At 47.6% G+C, this 20,406-nt stretch overlaps 1 protein-coding gene and 1 non-coding gene across 2 annotated transcripts in view; one reads left to right on the forward strand and one right to left on the reverse strand.

Moving 5' to 3' along the window:
- Positions 1 to 19,230, reverse strand: part of LOC135819583 (uncharacterized) — a 27,591-nt gene extending 8,361 nt beyond the window's left edge. Inside the window, exons 1-20 of the mRNA XM_065332817.1 lie at positions 18,324 to 19,230; positions 15,347 to 15,510; positions 13,569 to 13,649; positions 12,645 to 12,754; positions 11,364 to 11,440; positions 10,465 to 10,563; positions 9,856 to 9,947; positions 9,193 to 9,265; positions 8,574 to 8,655; positions 7,804 to 7,867; positions 7,231 to 7,265; positions 6,732 to 6,797; positions 5,974 to 6,034; positions 5,220 to 5,268; positions 4,557 to 4,600; positions 4,154 to 4,252; positions 3,429 to 3,642; positions 2,518 to 2,697; positions 1,320 to 1,468; positions 492 to 628 (exon numbers count right to left, since the gene is read on the reverse strand). Coding sequence (XP_065188889.1) covers positions 492 to 628; positions 1,320 to 1,468; positions 2,518 to 2,697; positions 3,429 to 3,642; positions 4,154 to 4,252; positions 4,557 to 4,600; positions 5,220 to 5,268; positions 5,974 to 6,034; positions 6,732 to 6,797; positions 7,231 to 7,265; positions 7,804 to 7,867; positions 8,574 to 8,655; positions 9,193 to 9,265; positions 9,856 to 9,947; positions 10,465 to 10,563; positions 11,364 to 11,440; positions 12,645 to 12,754; positions 13,569 to 13,649; positions 15,347 to 15,510; positions 18,324 to 19,059 — 2,612 coding nt within the window. The 5' untranslated portion in view covers positions 19,060 to 19,230. The remainder of the gene's footprint in view (positions 1 to 491; positions 629 to 1,319; positions 1,469 to 2,517; positions 2,698 to 3,428; positions 3,643 to 4,153; positions 4,253 to 4,556; positions 4,601 to 5,219; positions 5,269 to 5,973; positions 6,035 to 6,731; positions 6,798 to 7,230; positions 7,266 to 7,803; positions 7,868 to 8,573; positions 8,656 to 9,192; positions 9,266 to 9,855; positions 9,948 to 10,464; positions 10,564 to 11,363; positions 11,441 to 12,644; positions 12,755 to 13,568; positions 13,650 to 15,346; positions 15,511 to 18,323) is intronic.
- Positions 6,233 to 6,305, forward strand: Trnaa-agc (transfer RNA alanine (anticodon AGC)). The gene has a single exon. It is a non-coding gene; the product is annotated as a tRNA-Ala (tRNA).
- Positions 19,231 to 20,406: the final 1,176 nt, after the last annotated feature.

A 20,406-nucleotide genomic window follows, 5' to 3' on the forward strand; every position in this document is an offset into this window, starting at 1 on the left:
GTTATGCTAAATCTTCAATGTAACTTGTAATATGAGCCGCAACACGACAAAAGAGTGCTTATGGCACGTGTCATCAAACTGAGAAAAACTCGTTTGAAAGTTGAGTATGCAATATTGAGAGTGCACATTTTCTTTTTGAATTCGATTAGTTTTCGTTGCGATTTATCAAGCTTTTTAAATGCGGCTTTTTGCAACAGAAGCAGTGGGAATTCAGCCATTGCGCTGTATCCATAACTCAGTTTGTGATTTTTTTTGCCATAAGCACCCTTTTGTCCTGGTGCAGCTCATATGTGCTGGCTTGCTCAATTAAAGTGCTTGGTTAACCCTAAGCATTAGTCATTGACAGTTGTTCATGCATGTTTTACTATTTGCCGCATGAGAACAGAGCTGACGTCTGTTACAATGACAAGACGCCCGGTCAAAGTCTGACCAGCTGGGGGTTACAGCTGCTGTGCCTCCTCCTTCTGCAAACTCTTTTACGTTGTTCTTACTGTATGGATTCGAGCACGGCTATGGGAATGGCTTCATCGGCCGTCCTCACGTCCACCCAGACGCCTTCCTTGGCACCGCTCATCATCTCCAGGATGACCTTCAGATAGTCAAAGCTGGCCGCGTCGTTGGCATCATACTGCACATTCAGTGACACACACATCAAACACAACAAATTCGTTCGGTACACAGAACAAGTTTTATGTTATGATGACCAAAATGCTTTAGCAAGTCGCCTTAGACACGCTTTATATGAAAACAAAGTGACAGGTGTCAACCAACACATCTTGCAAACGGGTTTCAATCTATGAGGCTGCACAAAGTTGACCAGGGGTCATAACGTCGTGCATGACCTCATACCACATTACAAGAGTGTTTTCGAATTTTTTTGAAATGCACACTCGCAATCATCACAGTTTTAATTAATGCTTACAAGGACTGGATTTGTCACATAGTATACGGTGACACCAGTTCAGGCGAGCACCTGTTCCAGAGAACCACTACCACTAGCACCAAGGGCTGTTATTTGCAGTCAAAGGAGCCTGGATAAGGAGAGGGCCTGTCACGAGGCCCCATTTTGAAGGTCATTAAAGCGGTCGGCTTAAACAGGCTTTACTGTACAATGAAACCTGTTTAAGCGGACCGTTCAACGGGCCTTTGAAGTGTAGAGGTGGTCGCCTTATCCTGGGTCATTCGACGGCAAACAGCATCTATTGGTCCTAGGTGCAGGCAGGTTGCCGTATAAGAGTGGTTGTTTCGACAGGTTTTATTGGATATGACAGAAGTCACAGAACATATTATCGTAATTCCTGAATGTAATGCCAGAATACCTGAGGGTGCGTATCACAGTGCAGCAGATTGAGTAGCTGCGTGGCCAGGTGGACGGCTGAGTGAAGTCGCGCCGACACGTCCGCCTCGTGTATACCGGTGCGTGACATGCGCCGGATGAAGACCTTAGTGAGAACCTCAACGACGAATGCTGCAGGCACAGCAGGAAAAACAACAACAAGAATAACATGTCAATGTGCTCCAAGGAACCTCTTGTTGCTGTTGTTGGCAAGTGAGTGTTTGTTTGTGGTCGGTCACAGAGCGCAATGGCGGTGGCGAATGTCAACTCAGGCACTTTCAATGGCCGAATACTGCTGCTTACCATCTGGTTAGGATGAACTCAAAGATGTGACACTTCGTACCACACGCTCACAGTCTAACACGCGAATAACGACATCGGGTGTAACAACACCTCACAAATAACGACACAATCCTAACATCTAGTGACCTTTTGACTGCATGATTTCAACCTCATGCACAAGAAATGACAACTCGCGAGTTACGAACACTTTTTCCATGCACGATCAAGGATCATTGTTCGCGAGGGTCTTCGTGTATATAAGTTCAGCTGTAGTGGCACAGGATTACCATAGCCACCCCAGTGTGTTTATTGTTTTCCTTCAATTCCTGCACTCTCCTGCTATTTTCACTCGTACCTATCATGTAGTTTTCACCACTGATGTACACCACCTAGTTCAAGGCGTGAACCAGGTGCTGACGCCAATTTCGATCGTAAAATAGTCTTTCACTACTGCCTCCTGATACCAGATGTGTGGACCATCGAGCAGCAGGTGGGAACTGCTTGAACTGCTGCAAATACATGGGGTTACTTCAAATACATGGGGTTACTCCCCTGAGCAACTCATCTCTCCCTTCCTAACCCGCTCCCAAACCTGAATCGCTCAATGTGGGGGATAAGGAGTGACAGTGAGGATACCTATCACAGGGGGCTACAAGGAAGGGACATTGGTAGTCTCACATGGGAAAGAACAAAATGGTAGAAAGTGGAGTGGTTGTCACACCTGCAATGTACATTTTCGGTTAGCAGGCAAGGAAGACGGCTAAAGCTGCGGCTGGTGGTGTCATACGAGTAGCCGTACACATACTATTACACGCCATGATCCATCGGGCAACTCCAATACAGCCCGCCTGCTCGCCCGCCCGCACGCACACACATCAACTACATCAAGCACAACTTACTTCGGACTTGGTGAACAGCTCCTTGTGCGATGAGATCGCTACGGAATGCGCCTTGCTCGTCGTCCTGGCGAATCAGCGCATACAGAATCTGAAAGGTCGCCTCCAGCAATGACATCTGCTGCTCACAGCTCAGTGCTGCTCGGATCAGAGTACCGTTGGCATCTTCTGCGATGAAGCACCCTGAAAGCACACATGAAACAGAGGTACGGGGCGTCAGAAGGCATTCGGCATTGGTGTGGCCATGAAGAGGTGAGTGTTTGGGGCCCTCCCCCAAGAAATACTTGGAAAATTGGGCCCAAATAGCCCATATTTTATTGCTTCAAAAACACAAGATGAAACCTGCCGCACCGGTTCCGATGCCACTGGCAGAGGTAATGACTGGCCATGGGATACCCAGAACACACAAACTGACGCTTAGAAAACTCTCACTTTTCAACAGAAAAAAATCCCGTTGAAGCATGCGTCGCTCGTATTTGCACTCACAGCTACAGCTGCAGTTCAGCAATGGCCACACATATGCCATCTTTTCGGGATTTTCTAACGAGCTTGTTTAGAAAATAATATAGAAATTAAAGAAGAGACGGCATAGGTGCATCGTGTGCAAATAGAGTTACGGGCATCCCAGTTAATTGTTTCCTGTAAATTGTTTTTCTGTTCAGAAGTGAGAGGTCTGTAAACACCAGGTTTTGTGTTACAGTACTGTCAGGCCGCGAGGAACGAAGCGCTGAAGAACGACCAACCATACGCCCCCCCCCCCCCCCCCCCAATTCTTTGCCGACCGACAGTAGCGTATGGGTACTGACGAGACATTTCCAGCTTGCTTCAGAGCATAGCAAATCACCTCAGGATAACTCTCCCATGTAAAAAGATGTGAGCATAAATTAGATTGAAGTTTTTTTGATGCCGCTTACGTTCTGAACAGAGGTGCTCCAGGAGCATAACAAGGCGGTTAGCTCCCTGCTCCTCAATGAATGATGGTAGCATTTTGGGTGCAATGTGCAGAAGTGCCGTCATAGCATAGAGCTGCAGCTGGACGAAGTTTCCAGGCGAGAACGGGAAACTCGGCAGAGGCTTGTCGGCAACATAGAAGAGTAGTGAAGTCATGACGAACTGGTGCTTCATTACCTGGGGAAGACGTTCAGAAACATGCCGTGGTTGTGTCAGGGACAGGACAAATTGTGGAACTGCATATACTTTACGGCCGCAGTGGCCAAGAAAGGTATTGAGTAACTGCTGACTACTGATTTGTGTACATACAATTGGTTTCTCTCTGCGCGCATCTATTCCAGATATATTTTATCGTGCCTGGGGAGATTGCATGCCTGCAAAGTCTTGTAATCCTGCACTACAACATGGCTAGCAGCACACTTTCTCAACACCTGGGTACACAAGCACACCCATAGAACAACATCACGGCATTGAAAGGCATCGCACCCTGTAGTATGCATGTCCTACATAAGTTGACACCAGAAATCAACAGTTACATCCCTACCCCCCCCCCCCCTCCCCCCCCCGCCCAATGGGCCAACGCCCCCCCCCTGCCACCCCTTCTTCGCATCCCATGCCATGGCATCAAAACGGTATCCGTCACCATTAACAGTACTGCAAACAGGGCAGTGTGAATACTACCGCTTACATCGATAACGGCAGGTGTTGTGTTCACCACCGACATCAGCATCATCAGCGTGCCTTTCAAAGTCACGTCGGCGTGAAGGAAGTCGTCATCGTCATGGTACTGAGAAAGAGACGCACGCAAAAGTGAGTGCAGGTATGACACAAGCATATACACACACATACACACGTGCACACACACACACACACACACACACATACACCCGCACACACACAGGCACGCGTTATCATTCGGATCGAGAGAAACTTTCCGAAGGTTTAAACTTTGACCAATTAGACCAATTAAAACTTACCCGATCTTGATGTACAATGAATGCATGCCATATTGGAGCGGCAAGTTACATGCTCGTATTAGCTAAACCCCAAGCGGCAGTCATGTAAAATGTGGCCCTCCTCGCAACACTCACCTCACGGAACTCCAGCTTGTGCACCAGCGGACGGTTGCTTTTAACTGTGACGTCACAAACATCATCACGAAGAGAACAAACAAGAACCGGTCTTAGAGTGCGCTCTGGCTTACGAAGTGCTGGCCTGGCGAGAGACAGCTGCAGCAGCTGTAGACTACCCATAACAATCTACCTCCTTCGTCCCAATCTCTTTGCCTTGCGTACCATGGCTAAAAGGAATGTTTGGACCCGGGAAACGTCTTGCGTATTAAGAATAGAGGATCTTGTTTTCGAGAGTATAAGCCACACTTTTAACACTCGTAATTAGGTTTGTGAAGGGAATGTGCACGCAATCTACCCATTCCCCCTTCAACACATGCACACAATATATGTCATAATTAAATCCCCCCCCCCCCCCCTAACAAAATCACTGACACTTGCAAACTAACTCAGAAAACCAGACACACACGTGCAACTTACCCCCACCCCCACTCCACAATCATACACACAGACACAGACACAAATAGACAGACAGACAGACAGACACGCGCATGTAACCACACAGAAACACACAGACACAAGCACATTCACGTGCAAACTACCCCTCCCTCTCGTCGTGACAAGTTGTGCTACAATAGATGGACACAACACACCATAAACAGAGCAAGCAAGTAGGCGGCCTACCTTCGGTAAACGTAGCCAAAAGACACAGGTCTTCAAGGAGTCCACTTGACTGCAAACAAAGTGAATGGACATAGAGATTACACAAATGACATCATCGTATAATGCGCTGCAACAATAGTTTTCACTGGGTGACAAGCCAATGACGTCATCGTTTATGCTTTGCATGGGGCGACACGCCAATGACATCATTGTGCAGTGCCTTGTAATAATGGTTTGCATGGGGTGACGAGTCGCTTACATTATCATGATAAAGATTTTCACGGGGTAGCAACTTACTACAGCACTAGCAAGCCAGTGCTTGTGATAGCACTGTATTAAAACATCTCGATTGGTGAGCTCGTCACATGATATCACACTCTCAGCCTGTGTGTGGTTTGGCCAAAGGACATATCAACTATAGTCTAGTCGCTGCGATAACACATTCAAAGGTGAAGGCAGGAAGTTCTGCTTGATAGGAAACTCTTTTTTGTTTTACAGCAACCACCATTGGAGTTTTAGGAAATTAGAGGCCACATGCCACGTACTGCTCTTTTCTCTCCGAAACTCAACACTTGCAAGCCAGATATGAAAGAAACTTTGAAATTCTCCGTGAAGTCTAAATTTGAAATTGCAATTTGTATTTACCATTGGAGTTGGTGTCAGATTTCTTTATCTTGATCCTGGTAGGTAGAGCTATGTTTTCAAGGTATACAAACCAGGGAGAATGCAAGTTAGGAAATACACAGACTCTATAAAGGGCATGTTTCTGACTAACCACAAATGGTGCACTTGGGCAGAGGCTGGCAATCATCAGAATAATGTGTACGAGTTCATTTCTGGAATAGACCAAAGAAAAACATAGAAACACGCAGAACTTCCAAATCCGCTGTCAAAATGCACATGGTACCTAAAGACAGGTTCGAAATAATCCCTGTACGGTACTGGTTTTCCTGATCTGATCGCAAGGTTTGGCAAATACATATCATACTGCGTTAAACGTTATGTGGGATAGATTGGGTTGATGTTATCAAGCAGGGGGACTAGCTCACATGGTAGAGCGCTCGCTTAGCATGCGAGAGGTACCGGGATCGATACCCGGGTTCTCCAGGCGACACTTTTTTTCTTTTGGTCAATGCTCCTGAGGCATACTTTTTTCTTTCTTTCATGGGTCTTCAATCAGAAAGATGGCAGAGTGCCTTCCACCCCTACCACGTGGGTGGACAGAAGGTTCTTTTCAGCTTGACGGGAATGCAAAAGAAAGATTCAAGTACTCGCACCCAGGGGCGTATTGTTAAGAAAAATAGGCTCTAGATTCCTGAAAAGAGACCACGAGAACCGTGTACTGGCAGTTTCTGCTCTCCCCGTAGACATCTGGAAGAAGCTAAGCTGCCGACTCTGACCCAGACACACGTGTCCATGGCGTTCTTCTACGCGTCATGCACAGAGAACCTCTGCAGTATGAAGCGGTGCATAGTTCGCTATTCACTTCATGTCTACATGGGATATAAAATGTCCCCTCAGTAAGTAGCTTACCTCATTGATAGCAAGAATTTGACTGACTTGGGAACAACAGTTCGCTCGAGTTCCAGACGGAGTAGTCTGAATGGACAACATAAAAGAACCAAACCTGCCTTTTGGACTGTAAAACAGAACAATTGAGCACTAGATGAGCGGCACAAAGTGACCACTTTCCACACAGCCTGTATTGATGCACAATCTCACATTGCAAACAGCATTAGAAACATGAGCTCAGAAATGCCAATGTGCCTGGTGTTCGTTGACCTGTTTGAAGGTGTTCTCTTAGACAGATTAACAGTTCTTTCTTACTCTCTTGTTCTCGTGTGCGTACACTACTATCCCCTGGCAACTCGACTATATGCAAGCATGCAAAGCCATGCAACACCGGCCATAAACAACACCTACCCATGTACATCCAAACGACCATCACTCCTCTGCAACAGCAAAACTGCTGGCTATGAAAGATTTACTGCTAATCAACAAAACGTGACATAAACAGCTTTGATGGACTTACTGCAGGCTCTCACGAGTAGCAAACATGCCCACCGCCTACACACACAGGGAACACAAACCAACGGAAACAGCAGAAAGCTAGACAACGTGAGAAATGGACGGGGAAAGATAGTACTGGCAAAGGTGTATTACAAATGTGCCTCCAAGAGTGCGCCGTAGGGAAAAGGGGGGGGGGGGGGGCTGTTCTAAGACTCCTACGTATTCAATCCGAAGTTCCCACCGTACTAATCAGACAGATATTCTTACTCATCACGCGACCTTGGTTCTTTTTCTGGCACACGTACCCTAGTAACATACCGGACTGGGCAACGCTTTCATCATTGCAGTCTAAGACTACACGTGCCGGAATACTAAGGTGAGTTTCCCATAGGTGTGAAGGTAATGATTATCAGTACGCAAAGGCAGTATCATTCTTGGGCCTGTCACTGTTACTACTCGCTCCCTTGTCACTGGACAGTTCTGTCCGTTTGGTTTTAGCGAATTCTAATGAAGAAAACAACAACAACAACAACTAAATGAGCAAGCTGCTGACTACAGGAGCGCAGAATGGACAGACGGGCAAAGAGGCACTTGCCTTGATCTCATCGTCTTCATACATCAGCAGTCTGCTTATGAGCGAGAGGACCTCCTGGTATTCCCTGTGACCATCATGAGATAGCACAATACACATAACAGCACCATTCAAAGTGTACCTGGAACTCGTTACATCTCCACGTTCAATAACATGAAAACACAACGATGGATCAGTGCATTCTCGCAACTCTGAGTCGTCCGTGCGGCGCGCAATCAGAGACATTCTGCAGTACCAGTATGGGAATTATTTTATGCGTTAGTATGATAATCAGGTGTGTTGTTTTAGACTGTTGCCATGGAAATGGGCTACATGCGTATGTATGTAAAAGGATCTAAAGTGCAAAACTCTGGAAAAAAGGTCAATTGGAGTTCCTATGGGTGTGGAATTATAGGGTTGAAGGCAGCGGTAATGGGGAGACAGTATTTGATGGCGTCAAATTCATTCCGGATCTGGTAGGCAGTTTTTCGGTGAGGGAGCAGTCACGTCTAAGCCATACACCATAGCAGCCAAGTATATGCAGGTGTTCTCATGCCTCCATACTTCGACAGGAGTCCTGTTCACAGTGTGGAGGCATGGTGGTGAATTTGTGGCGGTGAGAATATGGGTACTAAGGCAAAGTGAATTCCAGCGATATGCTTTACACAGCGTCACATCAACACAGTCATGCACACTTTCAAAGGAACACGGGTGAAGCGCATGTGACGGGCTAAGTGCATGCGCAACAGAGAGCGACAGCAGATCAGTGTCTCCTTGGGAGATGATTTTCCTACCTTGTGTCCGGCTCAAAAGAGGCCAGTGCGGGTATCAAGTCCTTGACACGGTCAGAGCACGCTATCTGCTGACGACACATATCTGCATGGCAAACACATCAACAGGAACAATCCATCTCTGTGCTCCACCCGTTGAACACAACATCCAACAACACAGAGTAGTATAGCCAGTAGCTGGCAGTGGCATATCAGGAAAGTAGGCCACTGTGAAGTGAGGCACCACATCGAACTGCGTATGCTTTGTGCAGACTTGCACCTGACCACCATGATTGTCATGACCACGCACGACACGTGATTTCCAACTCTCTTACGGCCTTTGTAAAGCGTAACTGTTCTTCATTTCAGTGAACCCAAATCTCCACCAGGAGCGCAGTGGATAAGGGTGGGCGAGCAAATCCCCACTATGCCTCAATCGCTTGCCGCATTCACAAACCCTGTCATGAGCATGCCCACAGCTGATTATCGGTAGGTATTGTTCTTGAGCGATAACCAAACATAGTTTGTTACAAGTAGGATATAACACTAACCTGCCAAACAGTTACAATTCCTATTGAGACCTTTGAACAATTTCGATACTTGCACTTCAAAGCTGCAGAATGATCACTTGGCCTATGCTTACCCTTATCTGCGAGGATAACAAGGGTCTCGCGAATGAACACGTTGGGTTTGGAAGGGCTGCACGGATCCCAGGTCTGTCACAAAACAAAAAAACAAGGTAAACAGGGAGATAGAAAGAGACTCGACAAAGCCTAACCCAACAATGAAGTCAGTGTTGATATCGGGGTTACGTACAGTGATTGTAATGGCCATGGGAGTATTCTTCGAAAAAGGTGTCAAGATTCATCTCAAGATAGGAGAGTGGAGTAGGCTAAGCATCTCTGAAAGTTATCTGGTTGTTCACCTGGTGCCATGCCGGACTTAACTACAACGGCAGTATAGTCTATTGACTTTCAAGTCAATGAATTAGTCCCACCGCCACCACATGCGCTCTCTGGTCGACTTGATTCACACCAGTAACATGACACTATGTTGTTGTAGATATGGGCAAATGGATTTTCCTTGCTCGTCCTTGCAGGTCTTTGTAAGACGTTTGCCAAGATCAGGGAGGTAGAAACTTATCTTTGCCGTCAGGTGGTTAGTCGGCGAAAGCCTGAGTCCAGTTTCTCAAGTTTCCCAACGATCATTGCCCTAACAGGTGGGCATGGGGGGGGGGGGGGGGGGGGGGCTGCTCCATTCGTTCAGGTCACCAAACATTCAAGTTTAGTCTCAGAGCTGTACTCACATCCATCAGCAGGAGGGTGGCGTAGCTGGTCTCCATGGCTGCTTCATGCAGCGGGTACGGTGCTGGCTGGTACAGATACAGGTCACGAACAGCTGCAGGCCAAAGCAACACCCCCCGTTCAGTCATTCACAGCACACAGAAATGTAATCAGTTTAAAGTGGTTTGCGCGAGAAGCAGCACATGACTATTCCATATCGGCAGGAAAACACAGGACGTTCAAAGGTCAGCGTGCAGATGCAAGTCCCAAAGCAGCACTGCACGCAACTCGAGGAAATAGAACTACGCACCCTATCTGGAGCCATGATACTGTGCAGGAGCCATCAATACAAACAAACACACAGACACAGTCACACAGACACAGTCACACAGACACAGTCACACAGACACAGTCACACAGAATAAAGCATGGCAATTGGTTTGTTTGCAGCAGTTAGAATTCACACATACGAACTAGGACACGGCGGGGACACAGAGAATAGCACTCAAATAGACGAACAAGAAGATTGAAAAGGCTGGACTCCAGATTCACAAACTACGTACGCATGCTCATATCATTCATTCACAAGACCTAAGAGGCAGTTTTGGGGAATGCCATCATACAACACTCACCGTCATGTGTGCTAGGCCAGCCTGCAGCAGTTGCCCACTTGCACAAGAGTAGCGTGATAGCCAGCATGATGGTGTCTTCACCGCACGACAAAAACCCAGCTGTACGAATTAGAGGGAGGGGAGTGATCGACAGAAACAAAGGAAGTGGAAATAGAGACGAACATGCAGATTGAGACGGCGTTCGTAGCACACACACAAACATGATTATCATGACAGAGAGGCGGGAGGAATTCCATTACAAAGAGAGAGAGAAAAGTACAGGAGGGGGTGGGAGGAGGGTAGATAGCAACTTACATAGAGGAATGCAGGAAAAGAAACATTGCAAACCAACCATGCCATGAGAATAGCTCCATTGAACCGTGGCCAACATTACCATGACATTCAGGCGGTAGCCGCACCTGAACCACGGACAATGCAACTCACACAGTCTAAAGTGGCCGCCATCATATGAACCTTTCGTCCAGAGGTCGACTTTAAATGGAATCTACTTGGCTACCCCACTTAGCAATCTGCTACATAGAGACCATAACGATGAAGCCAACTCCACCCTTCGGTATCTTGCATGTGATGAATCTGGCAACATTGGAAGCGTTCTCGATGTCTATGTTTGAATGCGCAAATACTGACACCATGCAGCACACCGCAATGAAGAAAATTTCACTCCGTAGCTGTGCACACAAAATAATGCAGTCATGGGTCACGTTAAGTGTCGCTTGTTTTGTTGAATTAATTTCAACGTTTTCCGAGACGTAGACCTGATTACCCCTGCCTTTGGGATGGATCTGGCGTCAACTGAATGGAACAGAGCTACACTAGTATGTACAGCAACCAAACAGGATTTTATAAACATAACCGCTCATCACCTTTACAACACAGCAAAGAAAAAGCTGTTCACCTACCGGCGGTGTTGATGAGCTGCACCAGGCCATACGAGAACTCTGCGCATTCCTTCACGTTCAGTGCCAACAGAGGCTTTCTGCAATACAGGATACACAGCGGGGGAAAAAATCAGGAAATCGTGAGAAAGACACTCAATATGACACCATTCACTTCATGTTAACAGCGCTAAGTTCCTCTTTAGTCCTAAGCATCATGCAATAAGAGCACCAGGAGTGATGGGCTGGGTTCGAGGCAAACAGACCAGTGTTTCTGCAGATGGATATTAACAACAGTCACCATTTCTACTGGCAATAATTCAACCGGTTATGACCTAAAACACCCAAAATGAGGGGTCCTCGACTTTCAATGGAGTTTAACCCTTTGTGACCCCATCGATCGATATCGATCGATTGGTATACAGTGGCACTAAAAATATTATATCTCTGGTGTTCCTTCCCCGATTCTCATAACAAAGCGTCTACGTCTCGAGAGGAACATTGGCTATCAAGTCGAAGTTATCCGAAGTCTCTACGAGGTACGATGCCGCCGTGGTGAGACTCGAGGTCGGCGGAAAACTGAAAAATTAACTCCGATCGAAAAATTCAAATTTTCACACTGCGCTCGGCAGGGGTTTTCCCCGGAGTGCTACGTCATACTCAAGCATGCTGCACACCAACCTTTTGCGCTTGAAACGAGCTTTCCGCTGTAGTTTATTTGAAGTCGATGTGATGAAGGAGAATAGAATGGCGGCTGTTTGAACTTTGCTGGAGCTGTTCGCGCACGGCTGCTGTTTTGAGCGGCATTCTAGGCCACGCAGAGCAGAGGCCGTGCAGGTAGCTGGCTTGAGTGTGGTATTAGTCGCTTCGTCTTGGAAATACCTTTCCAGCGGTGGCAAGTTTGTAAAAATCGGTGAATGCTTGGCAGAGATACAAGCGAAAGTGCATGTTATTTGGAGGTGAGTAAATTGTCGTACTTTCAGTGGGGTCACAAAGGGTTAACCAACACGGGACTGGGAAATCGAGGTCCCAAATATGGAGGTCAACTTATAACTGGAAAAACGGTATGCGCCCGTTGACAAGATCAATGGAGCATGCAAGGATTCTATTCAAATGGCCATTAGTAGTATACCAGGCTGCTCAGCTTAGTTGCATGCAACGTTCACAGTGGCGCTTTTCCAATTGGCCAACGTTCAAATAGTTATTGTCAAGGTTCCAACCACTTGTTTGGTATTTGTGTACACCATGTGGGGAGAGGGCAGTGTGACATCGGTACGGAGAGCAGCAACAGCAACAGTTACTCACTGCAACATGCTGAAGATCGTCAGTGCTGGGTCGTGGTACTCCTTGCATTTTCCCAGGTGCGGCTTGATTCTCTCCAGCATGTACCGGAGTCTATACACGTGTTCCAGAAGCTGTGCCGATAATGGTCAAGGAGAACAGTTGATTCAGCCTATGCATGCTAAATCCCAGTCAGGAATTTTCGCCCCGTAAAATGGAAAATGATTTAGTAACCTGTTCCAATTAGGTGTCCGGGTAGGAGTTCATGTGCAGAGGGGACTCTTAGTCTTAGTGGATTGTGACGAGCAGGATTCAAGTAAAACCAACCTCCAAAACTGCTGTCCGCCTTGGATTCAAGGTTTACAAGCTACAACACAGAATATGAGTGTGGATGTAACCCCCCCCCCCCCCCCCCCCCCACACACACACACAAATATACAGCAACTTCACCAATTCCCGCCCTTTCAGTACATTTCAAACTTTTAAAATGTTGCCATCCAACAGGGAACTGCTTCTCTGGACCGAAAAACATCGGTACACCTAACATACAGCCACTTCACCGATCTTCGGACCTTTCCGTACATATCCAACCTTATTTTCTCAATCAATAGCCGCATGGGTGTCAATCAATAGCCGCATGGGTGTTGTCAGTTATCCAAAAGGGAACTGCTTCTCTGTACGTAACTAACATCTACACATCTAAACTGGTCTTTTGCCACCGTACTAAAAAAATGAGCACCTAAAATTCCTTGGACTAGAGTATATAGTAGTGTACATAATTGAACATTGTTTTTGTTCAAACATGTTGTTGGTTGACAACACGTAACAATTCGTCCTCCACCTTCTTACATGCTGTCAACCAACAGCGTAATTATGCATGTAAAAACTTATCAAAAGGGGCATGAAGTGACAGTGGACAGGGTTAGGGCAATCATGCGGCGATGATACAAATCCACCGAACAAGTCGTCTTGCTGCAAACAGCATGTCATAATGACGGAGGCAACGGTCTGCGCATCTTCTGGCGACTCCTGCAAAAAAGAGAGAGAGAGAGATGGTAAGGAGGAAGCACAGCTGGGTGCCCTGTCACCAGCTCAACATTGACTGTATGCAGGTTCATACTATAAACAGTAGCCCATGGTCATGTCCAAAGTACGAACGGGCACAAAGCCACATGGTTACACGCACACACACGCACACACGCACGCACACACACACACACACACACACACACACAGACACTACCAGCCAAGATTTATCCAGAGGCTCTCATGAGCATCCAAAGCAGGAATGAGAACAACATACTATGTATACGCCACACTGAGTATATGCCACACTGAGTATAAGCCACAATGGAGTAAAAGCCACAATGGAGTAAAAGCCGCACTGGAGTAAAAGCCGCACTGCGTGTGTTTACTGCCATATTGCCAGGTGTGTCTTTACCACCATATTTATTAACCAGGAGTATAACCACACTGGAGTAAAAGCCGCACTGGAGTATAAGCCACACTGGAGTATAAGCCGCACTGGAGTATAAGCCACACTGGAGTATAAGCCACACTGGAGTAAAAGCCACACTGGAGTATAAGCCACACTGGAGTGTAAACCACACTGGAGTATAAGTCGCACTGGAGTAAAAGCCGCACTGGGGTAAAAGCCGTACCCGAAAAAATTTCCTCACGAAATAAAGACACCGACCCTGTTTATCACCATAACTTTGACCATCCCAGTATAAAGTTTCACGGTTCGCGCGAGACTTGGCTGCAAGCCGAGTTTTCCGCATGCGCAGGAACGCCACCAACCTCTTGGATCAAGGCGCAGATGCCCCCAACTCGACATCAAGCCAACGCCGGGCTCATTCTCCCGCTGGCCAGGACGAATACAGGCACTCGCCGACCGTTCTTCCGTGGACCTGCGCTGTGGAACACTCTGCCAGCCAGTGTACGTTCCTGCAAAGCCGTGGCCGATTTCGCAGCAGCCGTGTACCCGTACACTCTCAGGCCATAAACGTTTTTAAAAGAAGAGAAACAGTGACATGCCCACCCCCCCCCCCCCCCCCCCACACACACGGACAGTATGTATAGGCATATAACGAACGGTCTTTTCCTGTTAGCTCTGTTTGTCCAATACATGAGATAAACGTCTTTCTTGTTGTTTTTCCTTCTCCATGTAGCTGCTTCCAGCATGGTAAACGACAGTACCATGGCCTTTTCAGATTTTCATTGTACCTATTTGTAGTACCTCCCGGGATCAGTATTTTCCACTTGAAATAACATCCACCCCAATGCCTCATTCTTAGCATTCTTTTATTCGCTTCCATGTAATTGGGCTTATTGCCCGTTTGGTATTGCGAATTCAAATAAAAAACAACAACAAAGATGCAGCTCCTAAAGCAGTGGGAGGTGATTAGATCAGACCCACCACAAAGTGGTCAAAGACCGAAATCCCATTCACTGCATCCATATCCCAGGATAAGTCGCACGCCTTTGGTGAGTGAATGTCTTGTGTTTAGAGTGCGGCTTATACTCCGGTGGTTTTTGACCAGGGAGTTGTTCTTGACCTGCCCGGTACGCGAACCCGTCGATTTTTTTTTTTTTTAATACTCTGGAAAATATGGCAACGCAATCAGTGTCCCTCATATTACAGTTCGCACTTTCAAAGCCCGAGTATGCCACTCTCATGTGCGAAGGCTGTCCTACAAAAGGTATGACATAGATCCGAATCTCACCAAATCCAATTCTGAAAGCAGCTGCAATGCCAGCATGAAAGAGCCCTCGGCCTCGTCCCAACCGTCCTTCCAGTTGTCACCCGCTCGCTGTGAGATAGATGCCTTGTAGGCACGACGCTGCTGCCATAAGTAGCTGGGCAGGCGATGGTGAATCTCCACAAACTCTGCAGAAAAGAGAGCGAGAGAGAGAGAGAGAGAGAGAGAGAGAGACAGAGAGAGAGAGAGAGAGAGAGAGAGAGAGAGAGAGAGAGAGAGAGAGAGAGAGAGAGAGAGAGAGAGAAGAGAGAGAGAGAGAGAGAGAGTGTGTGTGTGTATGAGAGAGGGAGTGTGTGTGCGTGAGAGAGAGAGAGAGAGAAAGAGAGAGAGAGAGTGAGAGCGCACAAAACCCACTTGTTAGACACTCATGGGGACGGTACATGATCAGCATAAAACTTGTTCAAAGGTATAAAGAGTACAAAGGCTGAACACATCACCATGTAATGTCGTGGCCATGGAAATCCGGTCGCACGTCTAGCGGCCGCAGGGCGATGGCCATGCAGCCGTGGATAAGCGGTACACTCACGCATTTATGCGCTGCAGCGCGCTGGTCGCATGGCTCAACATGTGCACTGCACACAGCATTCTGTACGCGCTGGCCCCGGTCAATCGACTGGATTTCCAAGTCCACGACAGTACATAAAACTTGTTCAAAGCTATTTTAAAGGGCATAAAGGCCGCAGACATCACCACGCTGCATAACACTTGTTCGAGCTGTAATATTTCTTTTGCCAGAATCGATTTTCTCGCTCTAAACACCCGTGGAAAGATGCAGAACTAAAGGATACCAACCAATGAAACTAGAGTTAAGCAATAGAAAGGTGCTAGAAATGCCACATAAGATCATGATACAAGTGCAACAGCACCATTATTGATAGCGTAGTTGTGCTGCAGCCGTATAGCACACCACACAACACTACAGTGTAGCATAGGCCGTGGCTGGCCATGGCCATGTACTGACCCTATCACCGCGAAGTAAGGAGCACCTTGGTCTGTGTCTGCTTTTCTCAGACCCACCCCGGACCACCATGATTTCCATGGCTACATACACACGGCTATTGAAAAGCGGAACAGTTCTTCAGAAGACTCTCCTCTGTTTACGACCATGACCAAAAAAGGCTTGTGCAGCCTGAGACACGGACATAGTCCCTAGTTGCCAACAGTTCCAGAAAACACACCGATATCTATGGCTAGAGAGAAGAGCAGATGATCCAGATACAGACTATTCTATCAATTATCCAAAATACCGTTCAACCCCCCCCCCCCCCCCCCAACCCCAAGAAAAGGGTAAGAAAAATGATGCACGTCGGAAGCCATGAGTTCACCAGTGCTGTATTGGAGTCTTTTCGTAGTCTATGTACATTGGATCATGTGCTACTGGTATGCCTCTGTCAATGCAAGGTAGAACGATCATGATCTTCTACAGTTCGGTCGGGTTCCAAAGAACTAGGGGGGGGGGGGGGGGGTTAGCCTCGTAGCCTAGGCCATTCATATTTTCATGTACTATGGTGTAGGCACAGTTAAGTCACCGTGTATACATTGGTATGCTGTGCTTGGTGAACTTCAGGGCTCACAGTAGGCATGCAGGATCGACAAAAGCGTCGTGCGAGGGCGGGTTTGGTGCACGTGAGTCGCGTGACCCCGGGAGAGTACCGATCGTGTACATCCCACGCATCCAAAACAGAACAGAAAAGAGAAAGAACCCGAGTTGTACTTGTACCATGTGTACTGTTCTCGTAGTTTTAGAGCCGATGTTCGCGATATTTTGGAGGAGAAGGCGAAACGCAACCTGTGCTAGTCCCAGTAAAAACAACATGCCATGTTCGACCAAGAGCTGATCCTACAATGAGCGATCGTGATGATTCCACAGGTAAGAAGACAAACAAATGAGTCAGAGCTCGCCAGGCAGGTAACGCCGAGAACATGATGATACCACACGGAGCTGGTGATCGGATGGAGGTGAACGGGACCAGCAAATCCACCGGGCGTTTGTCGAGGGCCACTGAAGACCAGGTTTCCCAGGGTGCCAGTTCCTCCATGATGGCGAAATGCGCTGCCACAAGAACTCCAGCGAGAATGAAAGCACAGCAACCAACGCCGCAGGCGAACTGAGGAGAGAACACTGAACAATCTGTGCACAATGATTTTCTCTTCGACGGCACGCGTTGCTGTTCTGCTGCATGCATGCGTTTTTCTTGTTGTTTGATCTTCACACATTTTCGCGCAAGCGGTTGCGCGCCGCTGGGACTCGGGGTTACTAAAATTAGTACAGAGCATCTCCCCCTTGGTCGATTTGGACAATCTATGGCTCAAAATTTTCAGGAGACCCTGGCAAAGAAATTTACCGAGACGTTTTTGGATACTCCTTTCGAATGCTGTACTATATCTCACGAAGTTTACGCATATGCTCTGGCATACCCGTGTGAGTAATGAAAATTTGTTTCGGTAAATCTTTTGGAACACCTGTTATCTGTGCCTGGGCCAAGTCTCAGCTTCGTAGAACCAGGCTGAAGTGCTGCTAACTCCTTCAAACACCCCCTACTTCGAGCAAAAATGCGACGAAATGCTGACTGCTGATTGGCCAAGCTGGCATTTTGGAGCATGTGCACCGCCCCCATCTAATCGACGCTTTTCTACGCAACTGTGAGCCCTGAACTTCTAGCCTGGTCGTTCTTCGGCACCCGATAGTACTATACGCAATTTTGTTGACCAAACTGCGCCACGTGCCACCGCATTAGGCGTATCAGCGACGTTCGCGTTATCTGAGCATTTCCCCTATCGAAGCCCGCTCTGAACGGCGTTGTGGCTCGGAGGGTTCAGATTATTCATGCACTACTGTTCCAGGAATTCTCTACAAATGAAAAAAAACACGTGCTAATTTAACATGACACCTTAATTTTTAGAAATACATAATCAAACAAACATCAAACAAAATACTTACCCGGTCTACACGGATTTTTGCCGCCCCATAGATTATCTTGGTCGGGAAACAGTGGACGTGGTGTTTCATCAGCAATACTTGTACTGGTTGATTCGCCATCGTTCCCGCTCAGCCTCGATCCATCCGTGGACTCTCCGTAGTCACCTGTGCTCTCTCCGGCCGATTGAGGGATGCCTAGTGCAGTGCGATCGAACGTTTCACGTTCCCGATGGTCGTCGTTAGCGCTCACAGTTTGCTCCGAATCTGTTCTATAGTCTTGAAGTCGCGAGTCGACTAGCTCTGAGTCCTCGGTTCCCAACGCCGACCTGACTGCTCTCTCGTTGTCCGCTTGCACTGCAAGAACCGATCTGAAATGTATATCTTCGGTGTCGACACGTTGCTGCTCGAAGAGAGGGCTGGTGTGGGTTGGTCGGCCTTGCAGGGGTCTGGTCGGAGCATAATTCCACCAGTCGTCAGCACGGCAGCCTACGCCTTCTCGGTGCGCCATGGATGGGAAGCGCTCCTGAGCTGCCTCCAGGCTACGCGGCGTTAGGTCGAACTCCTCGTCGTCGTCCGCCACTGCAGAGATTTCCGCGACAGCTTCTTGCTCTCGACTTGAACACGAAGCTCCGTCTGGTGTGACGGGCTGCAAGAATGGCGTTTGAGGCAATTGAAGCGCTCGTTCGGGTGTGCTAGTTGCTTCGGCATCACCGCCTGGAAGAGGGGAGTGCAACATATCATTGATGGCCTCAGCCATGACTTGAGATCCAACGCGAGAATCAAGAGCCACACATAGTTGTCAGTGCAGTAGCAAGAAAATGTTCTTTCATTCCATTCCACCAAAGAAAGCACTAACCTACATTTTGTAAAATACTTCAGCTACGCTGAATACGTCGTGCTTTTTACTGTCAGAAACTGTTAGTGTTACTGACATACCGGTGCTTGTTGTAGTTCCCCGGCTGGTTCAGGATGATTGCATTTGTAGGGCTGTTTAGTGTTTGTTTGAAAGGCGCTAGGCTAGGCCGTGACCATGGTGACCTTGGTGACTCCAGCTGCCTAGGTACTACAGTACAACTAGTAGTACTAGTACTAGTAAGTAGTAGTAGATCTAGTACTACAGTGCAGATAGCGCGAAATGAGGTTCGGTTCGGCCGGTATTCGGGTACCAAGAACAGATAACACTGCCACGGGTGTTAAGTGGCCACTCGTCAAGATGGCGGCAAATCCGAGAGTACAAAAATTTCGACTCTGCCTATGTGCGCGGCGGATGCGAATCTCGCACGTGCATGCAAAATCTAGCCTTCTGCAGAGCTGGGTAGAGCAAGTGTGTAGCCAGTGCAGGAACGACGACCTTTCCCGAGAGAGAATGTGGCTCTTTTCATCCCAACATTTTTACTCGCCACGCTCTCCCTCCCAGCTTATTGATACGAGTATGTGCTACCGAGTAGAAGTCTCCATCCTCAGAGTAGGCCTGGCAGAATCGCAAGGTTGAAATACTTGCTCACTTGGTTTTTTGGTCCTTTGAGGTGTTGATGTGATTGTTGTGTACAACTCGAAGTGACAAACTTGAGACCCCCGCGCCACAAAAAACTAAGGCGCGCCACAAAGTTTCGTTTGGCTGTTCAATGAAAGGACGTACGGAAGCAGGGATAAAAACTATCGTGGCTGCCGGCAAAACTCTTAGTAATGTAATAAACGGGGGTGTGACTTTGGTAATTCCAAGGAGAATGTACGCACGGCCATTCCACAACGAAGACGAACTACGAGCACAAAAAAACGCCGATTTTCAAACAAACGACGCATGAAAGAAGACATGGCCGCAGTGTTCCCGTGTGGCCTTCAAAACACCTAATTTTACTTCGATAGCGGCTGGTTCAGGGCAAATTCAGGCCCAATTCGACAGCGTCGTACCGCTCAGATTTGCCCAAAACACGAGGAAATGTACGGTAAATACAAATAAGTGGTGGTCCATCCTGGAAGAAGAAGGTCCATCCTATGGATACTACATCAACGCCAAAAAGTCGATACTTTTGGTGAAGCCCGAGTGCTTAGATCGAGCCAGGGAAATCTTCCAGGACTCCAGCATAGACATCCGGTCGGATGG

The sequence above is a fragment of the Sycon ciliatum genome, chromosome 6 (assembly GCF_964019385.1).
Source record: "Sycon ciliatum chromosome 6, ocSycCili1.1, whole genome shotgun sequence".
In the NCBI taxonomy this organism is placed as follows: Eukaryota; Metazoa; Porifera; class Calcarea; order Leucosolenida; family Sycettidae; genus Sycon; species Sycon ciliatum.